General features: G+C 44.3%; 1 protein-coding gene across 2 annotated transcripts in view; it reads right to left on the bottom strand.

Moving 5' to 3' along the window:
* Nucleotides 1–621: 621 nt before the first annotated feature.
* nup214 (nucleoporin 214) overlaps nucleotides 622–13151 on the bottom strand; it is a 28251-nt gene continuing 15721 nt past the window's right edge. Inside the window, exons 25-35 of one of the 2 annotated variants that reach the window (XM_076758281.1) lie at nucleotides 12472–12538; nucleotides 12221–12305; nucleotides 11973–12025; nucleotides 10353–11870; nucleotides 8667–8734; nucleotides 8395–8572; nucleotides 8141–8293; nucleotides 6173–6344; nucleotides 4325–4473; nucleotides 3148–3181; nucleotides 622–1726 (exon numbers count right to left, since the gene is read on the bottom strand). In XM_076758281.1, coding sequence (XP_076614396.1) covers nucleotides 1690–1726; nucleotides 3148–3181; nucleotides 4325–4473; nucleotides 6173–6344; nucleotides 8141–8293; nucleotides 8395–8572; nucleotides 8667–8734; nucleotides 10353–11870; nucleotides 11973–12025; nucleotides 12221–12305; nucleotides 12472–12538 — 2514 coding nt within the window. In that variant the 3' untranslated portion in view covers nucleotides 622–1689. The remainder of the gene's footprint in view (nucleotides 1727–3147; nucleotides 3182–4324; nucleotides 4474–6172; nucleotides 6345–8140; nucleotides 8294–8394; nucleotides 8573–8666; nucleotides 8735–10352; nucleotides 11871–11972; nucleotides 12026–12220; nucleotides 12306–12471; nucleotides 12539–13151) is intronic. The other variant, XM_076758282.1, reaches the window with a different exon arrangement.

The following is a 13151-nucleotide window of genomic DNA, read 5'->3' as shown; positions in this document are numbered from 1 at the left end:
CACTGTCTGTTCGGACAGAAACACATATCCAACTTAGCTAATTAGAAAAAAATAATAAAAATCCACTCTTATATTGATTTATGGCCCCTGGCTCCAGTTGACTGTATTACAGACTATTTGGGGAGCGTGGATTTGACCATTTCAGCAGGTGGGGGCTTCAGGTCACATTTTATGACCCTGACATTCCCGTGCCACTTCAGAGCGACCGGGACCTCTGCCGCCCGAGAGACGGGTGGAGATAAGGGTGGACAGAGTGACAGTGACATGCCCCACACGCAGCCATAAGCCGGGAAACTAATTCTGTAGATGGTGCCACAAGCCATAGATCCCCATCAGCATTCTCCCACAGCCCAATTTAGCTGTGACTCAATGAATTCCCTCCTCAAGAAGGAGGAACGAGCTGCATATCAAGAAGGATTTAGCATTAATTAGTGAACCATCTAAACATGGCCACGGGCTTGCTGCCACGCTATTCTTCACGCCACCTTGAATTAAACTGTGTTTCATTTTGCGCTGCTAATATTCACATTTCATTTTCGTCTGTGGTGAGGAAACACTCAGCAGAGCTTTGCCCTGCTTTGACGTGAAGTGCTGTAATGTACGTCAGGACGGTTTAGTACGAGTCTCTCTGTGCGCTAAATTAAATAAAATGGTAGAAAATTTAAGTAACGTCTTTCCACTTTGCCAGATAATGTCAGTTCTCCAGGCGGCGCGCTGAAGGCTCTAGATAAGAAATTGACTATGAGGATTATTCCCATTATGATCCAACAGTAATGTTTGCTTTGGTTCGCCGCTTCATTATCGCCGGGAAGAATCAATGAACCATTAACACGACCGAGTGAAAAAACACACTTCTGAGAAGGCAAATACGCTGTTGGAGACATTTCATTCATTCATTTCCACTTTTCCATGTAAAAATATACATCAAGCAGGAGTTTACTGCAAAGATCGTTTGAAAAAAAGAAAATAGAACTTTTTATTCTCACATCGAACCACAATCATTTCTGTGACAGCTGAAGATGTTGGGTTTGCTTCATTTTGGTACATTCTGCATGCGTGCACACGTTTGACCGTAGACTGTACTGCAGTAACTCATAAAGCCACGCTGAGAAGACCGTCCTTCCACAAAAGGTCGAAATGTTTTGAAGTAAATTTCAAAGCGTTTGCATGTTAAAAAACTACAGAAACAAAAAGTTTAGAAGGCTGGACACAAAATTCATCTACAAGCCAAAAGTCACACTGGATGTTATGACGATAAAGTCTGTAAGCTGCATCAAGGTGTAACAATGCATGATTCTTTCTGAAGAAGGTCATGAATCAGTTTACAAAAAGCTCATTTTTAGTTTCCTATGATTCCCATAAACGCTGTAGAAAATCTGTTTTTGCGGGTACCTCGCACTACCCGACCCCCGTGTTCTCCTACAGCATGAACTTCCCAAATGAATATACATATATGTAGAGAATGAACGACACTCTGCGAGCTGCTTGGAAACTTTCCTTAAACTTTTCTTAAAATATACAAAAGTTTTCTACAAACCAAAAAGCATGTAAATTTATCCTCTAGTTCACTTTATTTACTGCTTTAACCCAAGAGCGACACAATCTTTCCCTTCCCCTCCGCCCACTGTGTGGCACAGAGAGCTTGATTGCAGAAAGGAGTGACGTCTAGCTCACGGACGTTTAATAAAACTAGCTTCTCCAACTGGCAAATGTTTGAGGCCTTGATCTGGAAGAAGAAAGGACAGACAAAGCAGAGAGGGGAGATTATTGAAAGAGTTTTAAATGGCACTTGTAGCAGTATTATTACCACAAGACTGCACATGTTTCCATTTGATCTCATGGCGCCGCTATTAGCATATTGCATATTGAATTGTTTTTATGAGGACGGTAAGAGGAAATTGGGAATTTTAAGAGGTTCAAGATAAAGAAACGAGCAGTGGAGCTCTATGTGTGTGTTTCGAAATAAACGCACACAAACTAAATATTTAGGTTTTTCCTTTTGTCTTGTGTAATTTATCAAACGTCACTATAAATGAAATGGCAACATGACTTTGAATGAATTAGATTTTCCGCACAGTGAGTAGAGATGCATCAGCTCAGGATCCACAGTGAGTCTCTGTTCATCTCTTATCTAACTGTGACGTTTGCCTTGTTGTGGATTATTAAACTGTGGTACAAATTTGATCCCTTTTTTGTTTTAGTCTCAGTCAAAAATGATAGAAGTTCGTTTTGCATGAAAACAAGTGTCAGCTATTTCAGTGTTGCAGCAACCCCTGAAACGTGTACGGGTCAGAATCAGAAACACAATGAGCAGGAAGCCGCATGTGCTGAAGACACAGAGTGAAAAACTGGAAACAGAACAAGAGAGAAGGATTATTAACAGCATGTGAACGTGTCCGGTAGGCTAAGCCTCGTCTCCACACACTCCTGCACACTTCAGAGTGCATTCCACTGGAACACACCCCGGGGAACGCTGGCTGCCATGTGACACACAGCAGCAGACGCAGGCAGAAGCAGCAACAGAGGGAGAGGTAGAGAGTGGGATCGAGGGATGAGAGACCAAAAAGAGGGAGAGAGAGAGAGAGAGAGAGAGAGAGAGAGAGAGAGAGAGAGAGAGAGAGAGAGAGAGAGAGAGAGCAGGATGGGAATGAAAATCTAATCGCAACAGGCCAATTAGTAAGGAAGTGCTACTAGAGCATTTAATCATGCATCAGCCACTCAGGGACAGCCACTTTCCACAGGGGGACGCAGCGTATGCAGCATTGTACAGTATTTACTGTATCATGCATTAGATCACCTTTTTAAATGCTTTCATGTATAATTTGTTTATGTTTGTGTTTTTTTTAATCCAAGGTTGAAAGCGAAGGCAAAAAAAAAAAAAAAAAATCCTGTATTTCAATGCAATGAAATAGCAACAGAGCTCAGTCTGACTGTAAACGGGCGAAGAGAAAAGATCGAGAAAAGGAAACAATGGAGGTGGGATTCAGTCTGAAAAGGTTCTACGGGGAACCGCGTTGTGGAGGAAAGATGTGAGCTTCAGCAGAGTTCAAGCACCACAGGCACAACACGCTGCTGCCACGGAGAAATGTGGGTCTGTCTGCTCATTAGTTCACACACACACGCACACACAGTGTTGAACGCACTTACTGGTTTGCAGACCCGAAGGTGTTTCCTGAGAATCCTACAAAAAGTGGGAAAAAAGGGATTAATTGGGCGATTGTAGCAATGAAACAATATGAGTGTCAGCGTGCCAAAAGGTGAAAACTCCTGAAGCAGTTCTCATTTCACAGAGCGGGTTTTCTCTGACCGATCTGTGCGTTGTGTACGTAACGTGACCTGACACAGGCAAAGCTTTGGAAGACCGAGGCAGAGGAGGTTTAGAAAGGTGAGGGGATAAAAGGGGGAATTGGACGGTCTGATGTACAGTATGTATACGACTGACGAAAGGCTGCAGCAAAGCAGACAAAAGACAGAAAAAGACACGATGATCACACAGAAACAAGCGGGGAGAAGACGACCAGGGAATTCTGATGAGCTGACAAATTTAGGTCAAACATGCTAACTCAGACGCGCCTGAATCGTCTCTGCAGTGACACGACGCTGGGACATTTCTGAATCCCACAGCATGACCATCATTTGGTGCTGTCTTACCTTATGTTTGCTAAATTCATACTTTTATTAATACTAGTGCTGACTGATGAAATATTTCATCGCTGCTGAGATATGCGCGATAAACATATTGCAAAAGACTGTCTGAAACATGATGAACGAGAAAGATTATTCATGTAAATGCACCTGTGGGTCTGAAATGAATCCCCACGAAGTGCCAAATCCGGGTAGATTTTCCACTGGGCAAGTAAAACTCACTGGCGGGTAAATGCTTGCACCAAAATAGTCACGCACAACACCACACAGGGACTTCATGGTGCATTCAGGTGCACCTTGTAAACTCTGTAATCTAAGCACGAATGGCCACATTTAAAAAGGGAAATTTGGTGGAATGTTTGGTTGTAAGAAATTATTTAAGGTACGCGACAAAAAACTGCTGTTCTGAATATTCATTTTACTGAAAAACAAACTCTGTGGTGCAATTGATTTCATCACTACCCCGACCACAAAACTAAGCGCACAGAAATAAGACAAACCAATACATAGATGCTTTGTCGTCATTACCACATCAGTATACTGATGTTGGAAGAATACCGACTCCAAATGACGTGCTGCTTTCAATCGGCAACTTAGTGCTGATAAGCAAGACAACATTTGAGGATGAAGGGGAGAAAAGGAAAAAAAAAAAAAAGGACAGCGACAGTAGTCGTCTCACCTCCTGCCTGTGGCTGTTGTCCAAAGCCTGAGAAGCTGCTGGGCTGACTTCCAAACCCAGGGCTCTGCTGGGCCAAGCCTCCGAACGACGGAGGGTTCTGATTGGCTAGAGCGCCAAAGGAAGGGGGGGCACTGGGAGGTGAGGCAAACCTGAAAACGGAAGCAGACACAGTGATGTGGTACACAGTTAGAAAAAGACTACTCAAACGAGCACATGGAAATAAATATGTGGCAGCGACCGAGGCTGATGAGACACAATGAACACACTACGCCGCGGGGGCTGGATGCCATTTAACAGCCCTGCTTTAAACAACAACAGCACTTTATTCACGCAAAGGGAGAAAAAACGAGATAAGAGAAATGACTATGGTGTAAATATTCCATGTAAACAAGCTAGCAAGGAAATAAGTGTCAGATGGTGTTTGTGAGGATTGAGCGATGGGGGTTTAAAGCAGTAATCCCTTCTACAGGACCCACGCCCACTGACTCCCAAGGGAAAGAAAAAGGAGAATACGCAAAATAGAGCAGGAGAGAGAGGCTGAGAGAGAGCGAGCCAGTTTAATCTGCAGGCAGCAGTGAGATTATGTGAGGCGAATAATCTAGTCCTGCACGGGGCTCCATAGTTTTGGGCTTGCAGCCATGCGCGCCGTGACAGAACACATGCACACTGTGGACACACAAGGTTGATAAAGAAGCTGGAGAAATCATTAGAGTGGAAATGATGGAAAGAAGGAAAAGGTCAAATAATCCCTTTTCCTGTATCTTAAAATGAAATTTCAGATGGAATAAGGCGGACTTGCTGGGAGCTGTAAAGAATTCCCCATTCAGTAAACTGGCGTGGAGTTCAGATCTTTTTTAATTTAAACCTCCAGTCTTACCTGTTGGAGTAAGAAAAAAAATATGTGTGTGTACTAGAGCAGTGGTTTCAACAGTGTGAAAGCATGCAAGGTTTCACTGGGGCTTCCAAAACTTGCTCCTTTTGCTTTATTTCACCACGTCTTCAGGATAATGTTAAAAGAGTGTTTAGCAATGTACTGAACACTGCCCTTCAGTGGCTTTATGTGTTGTGCTTGTGTGATGGCGCACTGAGCGAGAGAGATCACAGATGTTCTGTTCAAAAACTGCTGCAGGCAAAATCCTGCTGCTGCTCCTCTCCTGTGTCTGTATTACGCAAAGGGCCTGGCGATAGTCAAATGTTTAGTCTGCGACAAGGTAACAGCAGGCTGTCGATGAATATTCTGCATGATGGACAGGAGTCACAAAACCGAGTTTCTGCTGTGTAGCAATTATCAAAAATCTGTTTAAGACTGACAGACTTAAATCGCTACGGTCACAATGTCTGGTTAAAAGTGAAAATTTTCGTCTCTTCACGCCGTTTGCCCCGCTGCTTCTCTGACATCCGCCGTCTCTCTCGCTCCTCTCCTGATACGGTGAATTAAGAGTTTATTTCAACCAAACCAGAGGTGGTGGTGATTGTTGGAACAGTGGACAGACGAACCAAGAAGGATTTTGTGAGTCTTATTTTTGTTTCTGTCGAGTTTGGATGAAGTGTGTTTTACAGTGATAAAATGACTGTTTCTGTAAATGGAGTCTGGTGGCTTCGGCGAGAACGATATCGCAGCTGTTTCTGGTCTTCAAAGGTCTAACTCCGTAGAGATCCTTTCCATGATGTTTTCAGACACTTTTATAACAGTCAGAGCTGTCAGTGGCAAAAACAAACACTTTTCGTGGATGTACACTGACGGTGTACGAATGCCCGGAGGGATTACATTGCAGCCCATTTCGTGGCTATGTTTACAGCAAACCTTTCTTTTACAAAACCTTCCACAGAACGTCTTAAATTTCTTACCCAAATCCTCCCATGTTGGAGGCCGCCGTTCCCTCTCCGAACACTTTACCACCAGCGGAACCCATGCTGTTGCTGAAGGAAGCGTTTGAGCCAAATGATGCTCCGGCGCCAAACGCTGGGGCGCTACCAAAGGAAGGGGGACTCCCAAACACTGGTGCACTGCCAAAGCCACCTGCAGAGGGGAAAATAAAGCTTAAACAAGCTTCTGTAACAGAAAGCAGCAGAATATGTAAAGGGAGTTACAGCCAAGCTTCTAGACAGGAAAAAAGAGTTCACCTGCGTGGACTCTGTTAATATGACCACACATACATTCTACATGTGGTCTGTCAAGGTGTTAACTCTCTATTGTTTCTCACAACTGAACATCTGATCATGGCATATTTTTGTCTTGCTGTGCACAGGGCCTTATTGTTTTGGAGCAACACAATGTGACAGCTTAATGACTTCAGTCCAACTCTGGCCTCAGAGGTTGGAGTAGCAGGGGTAGAAAGGGTTTACTGAAATTACAGCCTGGCCACCAGCATGCCCCAGTAAATAATTGATTGAGCTAATGTAACAAGATTACACTCCCTGTACGTGGGCCAGTGATAGGGCATTAGTGTGCTGAGTGGTACCGATATCCCAGTGGAGCTCAGGGATAGCTTGGATGCTTCTGCTATGACTACGTGTCCCAAGAACTGCAAAAAAACAAAAAACAAAACCAAAACCAAAAAACAATAAAGAGGCTCAGTTTATATCCTGAAGACCAAGAAATCTATTTGTGCATGAATCAAGTTAATACTTCATACTTAAACCTGCTCTACACCTAATTTCATTTGCACTTGATCCACTCCAACTTGTTAATCTGCCAAACAGTCTTGGAGCTTGGGTGTACAGGAGCATAGTAGGTAGTTTGGACCATATGAAAAATAACATCCTTTTAAATTTCTTTTTCAGTTTACTGAGGACAGGATCAGCTGTGATGACTGACACCGATACAAAGTGATTTGCCAGTCCTCTGCTAAGTAAAGCAAAGCAGTTTTAAAGCAGTGAGAGCACGAGACAAACTAACTACATACATGACCGGACACTTAAACTCGTGGAGCAGCCCCTGTCCAATAAGCATAGCATAGCAAATCAACAAGGACACAGTATCAAATTATACTTATATCCAGCTGTCTTCACATGCTCTTAACAGAAACCAGATGAAGGCAAATTATAGCAGAAAATTGATACAGTTTCTAACCAGGCATGACAAATCTACACTCTTTTCCCCATGACATAGCAGCTCTACTGAATAGTGCTAACTAAAGACATAAAACACTCATACGAAATAAAATTAGGCAGTTTAAATAGATAATGTAAAGCGTTTCATGTATCAAACACACATCTGATACTCAAATAAGTACATGACATGTTGAAGTCATCGCCCTGTGACTTAGCGGTGTTGAGAGGAACATTGCATCAGCAGTATGCAGGCAGGTAATAATGCAGCCTGACTAACTCACTTTCTGCTCTGCTGGGGGGAGGAGATAAGGGCACTAGCTGTAGCACAGATGATAAAGGAGAAAGCAATGTCAAGAGTCAGCTGCTGTGAAAAATGCGATTATGTATAGGTGACGGGGCTTGTATCCCAGCCGTGCCACTATCACTGAACCTCACACATCACTAACCCAGAGGCCCTAAGCCAGACCCCGAAAAATGTGAAAGGACAGGGGATATCAAAAATCACTAAAACGAGGCCCATCAGGTGAACATGATTGGAATTATGTAATTCTATAATTACAGAATAACAGCACTATTTACATTTGTGAGGTCCTTTGCTCAATTCTAATTAAGAAAATTAATCTCTACTCAAAGGAAGAATCCACAGCACATGGAAACAAAGCCTGATCTGAAAGTAATCAGCAGTATAAATCATGTGATAAAAAGTTAACTGCAAAGTACAAGCAAGCATCACTTTCAGTGAGGTGAGGACTCAAGCTGTACCTGGTTTTGGTGGCGTAGAGAAGGAGCCAAACCCCTGGGATGCTACACTTCCTGCACCAGTGCTGAAGGTCCCACTGGGTTTCTGCTCTCCAAAAGAGGACTGTCCAAAACCAAAGGTCTTGGCACCACTATTCCCAAACAGACTGTTGGCACCTAGAGGAGACACAGGCAGGTAAGTGTATCAGTATAAGACAGTAAAATGGGGGTTTGCTTAACCTCTTTGTTTGTTTTTTTTCCAGATTGCATTAGCCCACCTGTCGGAGCAGGCTGCCCAAACCCTCCTGTGGCAGCTGTGGTGCCAAATGGGTTCTTATTGGCGGCATCTTCGCTCGGTTTACCTCCCAGGCCACTGAAGAACCCTCCGCCACCGGCTGAGCCTGCTGCATTGGTTGAACTTGCACCAAACAGACTCCCACCAGATGATGGCTGCTGCTGCGAGAGATGTCAGGTATACAATGTGTCCAGAGGAAGGGGATTTTTTTTTTAATTTAACTTTTTATCAATCATAAAAATATGTGGATGGTACCTGTCCAAACAGGCTCCCACTGCTTTGCTGTTGGCCAAACACAGGCGTGCCAGAAGAGCAGCCAAAAGCTGTAACAAGAAGGAAAAAACAGTCAGGATTGACAGATTCACTGTTCTCTCAGCACTACTAGATGTAGATGTAGCTGTCATAAATTTCCTCACGACCACTGCATAGCTTCCTCTTCTTCCCACAGTGTCATAAAAACGAATGAGCTGACTCTGGAAACTCGAACCCCCCTTTAAAATCTGTAGACAGCAGTGACAGGCTGCATCTAACTGCTGAGCTGATACTTGAACATCAGCTGTCTGCAGAGACACACATTCCCATATTGTGCTGGGAATTTAGAGAATGTTTGGGAATAGGACAACTCCCCTCATGCCACCCTCCTTCCTCAGACTGCCACACCTTCCCAAATCCCACAGCCACAGCCACACCTCCAACCCACTGGCAGAAGAGCTGCAGGCAAAACTGGGCATCATCTCTCCTGCATGATGATGGCATGTCGACCAAAAGAGGAGTCCCATTTGACTTCAGTGACTACAATACGACGTTTCACACAGCCTCCTTCACTGCTTACTGCCCTTACAGACATAATATTTGGGGTGGTGGTGGTGGTGGTGGTGGTTTGCAGGTGTTGTTAGCTTAAACACCATTTGGTCCTGATTAGAAAAGATAACACCACTTTGAGTGACAACAATGTCTATGGCTGACAGGTTTTAAATTGAAAACTTTGTACACCCCATTACTCTGAGAGCTGGAAGGTGTCATCTTTCTAATTTATAAATAAACACAGTATGGAATGATTCCAGGGTGAATTTGGTGAAATGAAGATGCTGTGTTCAGGTGAAATTAGGAATCGCATGGCTTCCCTTGAGTGAAGCTATAATTTGCATATGCCATAGCATAAGAAAAATGAGAATGACTTGACAAACAGGCTGATAAACAGGAGACAATGGATAAAAACATGATGTAGAAAGCAGCACAAAAGCAAGTTTTGGCAAATATTTTCAAAACTGTTCACAACATTTTGAGAAACTCTTCTCACGATCAATAACATTACTGTCATAAGACTGACAAAGTGCAGATCTGATCTGGCTTTTAGCAGGTAATAATTCCAACTTTTGTAATTTACACTATTTAACTAAAATGAAGCAAAATCCAGTCCTCTCTTTACTGTTCAGCCTCAGCCTACTACTGCTGCATATATGAGTGTGTGGATGTGAAGATGCTAATCATTAGCAAATAGCAGTGTACGAAACATTCACGTAGCAGCTTTTCTCCTTTAGCTGGTGTTGAGAGTTGCTCTCTCAAGTTCAAATGACAAACAGCGGCAGAGGTAGGTCATATCAGCTATTTGATATATAATGCTTGCTCTCAAAGATCCTCTGTGACAGCATTGTACAATGGAGAGTGGACTGACTGTGTAAAGAGTGATATATCTTTCCTGTAGCGGATCAGATCACGTTAATTTGAAGGGTCACATTCTCCTAGTTAAACTTTCATTTATATCATCGTCAGCTTAAAAATCTAAGATTTTCTGGACCAGAACCCCCTCTTTACAAATCACCTGCTTCTATAGCTATACTACTCCTGTATCCCACGGATGTAAAGCAGAAATAAAACCATTGGCCACAAACCATATTTTACCAGGGACCAGTAATAACTCAAGATCAGACCTACACTCACCTGAGGGCTGTCCAAAGCTGAATCCCGAAGATGAGGATGTGGTGGTGTTACTCCCAAACACAGAACCCTGCCCAAATCCAGAGCTCTGGCCAAATGCTGGTGTGCTTTGTCCAAACAGCCCAGAGGCTGTACTGCTGGCTGTGTTGGCGCTACTTGTGCCAAAGGAGAAGGAAATGGCATTGCTACCAGTAGAAGCACCAAAGAGACCTCCTCCAGTAGTCGCGCTGTTGGAACTTGCTCCAAATGCTGATTGGCCAAAAGAAAAGCCACTGGCTGTTCCTGTGTTGCTGGCAGGCTGGCCAAAGCTACTCGCCTGGCCAAATACAGACTTGCCAAAACCAGTTCCAGTTGATGCACCAAACCCAGCTGAGCCAAATGCTGTTGATACTGGGGCTGCCGGAGCTGCAGGGGCTGAAGGAGCTGAGGATGCTGGAGGTGCAGCAGGTTGCCCAAACACAGTGCTAGCAGCAGTAGTTGTACTGTTAGCAACAACAGGGGTGGGAGTGGTGGCTGCAGGGCTAACTGTGGTGATAACTGGTGTAACTCCAAGCGAAGTGCTGTCTGTTACTGCAGGGGCAGGCTGGGTAAAAATGGAACCTGGTTTGTCAGAACTGGGCGCTTGGAATGCTGCTGGAGCTACCTGGGAGACAGGTGCCCCAGCAGGGGTGGCAGTAACCACAGGAGCAGTGGTGGTGGTGGTGGTGCTGTCTGCGGTTGCTTCTATTACGGGAGCCACACTGGCTGGTGTTGGAGCTGTTGCTTCAGCTGGTGCGGTGATGGAGGAGGGAGGGTCTGGGGTAGGTGCAGTTGTGGCCAAAGGAGGTGCGGGTGATGGTGCTGCAACTGTGGCTGCTGTGGTTTCTGCAGTGGCAGCATCTGCTGTGGGCTCATCTACTACCGGGGGACTAGTGTTATCTGCAGCTGGTTCAGTAGCAGGTTCTTTTTCAGGGGGTGGTGTGGGTTCTGAAGGTTGCGGGGGAAGTTTGGGTTCCTCAGATGCATCTGAAGACGCTGCAAGAATACTACTGAAAGACATAGGTAACGCTGAGGCAACAGAGCTGGGCTGGGGAACAGAGAAGGCCGGCTTGGTGTTTGATTCCGGAGGCTTGAACAAGCTGCCTGATGCTGCCCCCTTTGACAAGTCTGCTCCAGTAGAATCTTCTGCAGCCTTTTGGAGAATTGCACCAAAGCTAAACTGTGCCGGTCCCTTGGCTGTACCAAGTCCAGTTTCCCCAAAGGCAAATGAGGCAGCAGCTGATTTAGTGGATGAATCCTTAGCTTCTTCTCCTGGGCCCACACGAAGTCCAGAGAAACTGCCCAGAGTTTCTCCTCCAGCTGTCTTTGGGGGCTGTGGCTCTATCCTGAGGGCAGCAGTCGTGGAGGTGGGTTTGTCTCCTGACGTGCTTGTAGGCAAGGTGGGAGACCCAGTGGACAGAGCAGGCGAGAACGACTCCTCCACAGTCTGGCCAAACATCATCTTGCCATTTCCACCAAAGGAGAATTTACTCACATCTTTCCCTGGAGAGACACAGGGGCAAAACAACAGGACAAGGTGAGGGGTGTGTACGCTTTCCACCATCCCACAACAATCGAATACAAAGCTGCTGTGCTGTTTTTTACCTTGTGACATTCCAGCTCCCTGTGTAACTGAAGCAAAACTGAAGCCTGTAGACCTGCAAAAAACAATTGAAGTCACAATGAAACTACACATTTCTGAGCGTGATGTAAGATTAGGAATCAGAGCAGAGGGAGAAATTACAAAATTAAACCACACTCTTTTGGAAAAGTACAGGATCCAACTCCAATAACTACAAAGACCCAGATTTTAATATATGGAATGGTTCCACCATTTTGATAAGTTGACTCACCCTGATGTGAAGGAGAAGCCTTTGCTCGTGCCCTGCTCTGCTGGGCCAGAAGGAGCCACGGAAACATCTGTTTTGGCCGACTGACCTGAAGGACGCAGAAGTTAATGAAGTCAGTCAAAATCTATAACTTTGCAAAATAAAATGCCAGGATTACCGAACGCACAGCTATGGTCAAGAATCATGAGCAATGACTGCAATTTTGTTTATGTGTAACCAAATCAGGGAAATGCATTAATCTAACCAGTGCTTACCAAACACGAAGCTTCCCTGAAGGGTTGTACTTTCAGCGGGCATCTTCGGAATACCTTGGTTCGGATTCTGCACAGACAGTTTCAAATAGGCAGCGGCTATTATACCGTAACACGGAAAAACACTACATATCTATTGTGTATGAGATTAAAAAAAATTACTCTGCAGGTTGCAGCGCAGGTGCAATAAACAGCAATCTTTAGGTGGATGCAGAGAATAAGCAAGTATGTATTAGTATGTTCGGGTCATTCCCATTAAACTGAACTTGGGCCTGAACAGTGACGAAGATTTGCGCGAGGGGTTCCCCTGTCACCAAACTGCAATTTCTAACATTAACATGGGAGGGAGCTGGGACATTTCTCACCCAAGCAGTTAATGGCACGTCTTCACATGCAAAACTAACAGCAATATGTGAATTTTCACAAGTTGAATGTACTTTAAAGTTGCAGGGAGAGGGATGCTGACACTCAATTCGCTTGAGTATGAGTATTTAGCAGATGGTACAAGTGGCAGATATGAGCAAAAAATAATATCCTTAAAACATTTCACATATTTTGACAATGCACACATTTTTTTCCTGTTTTATCAAAAATATTTGAATGGTGAGCCATTCAAGGTACATTTTATAAGCTACATAAATGACAACGTGTCACTGAAATGACAGACGTATAGCAATATAGTT

The sequence above is a fragment of the Chaetodon auriga genome, chromosome 19 (genome assembly GCF_051107435.1).
Source record: "Chaetodon auriga isolate fChaAug3 chromosome 19, fChaAug3.hap1, whole genome shotgun sequence".
NCBI lineage: Eukaryota > Metazoa > Chordata > Actinopteri > Chaetodontiformes > Chaetodontidae > Chaetodon > Chaetodon auriga.
The sequence above is the reverse complement of the archived record's forward strand: the minus strand, read 5'-3'. Positions and strand labels throughout refer to the sequence as shown.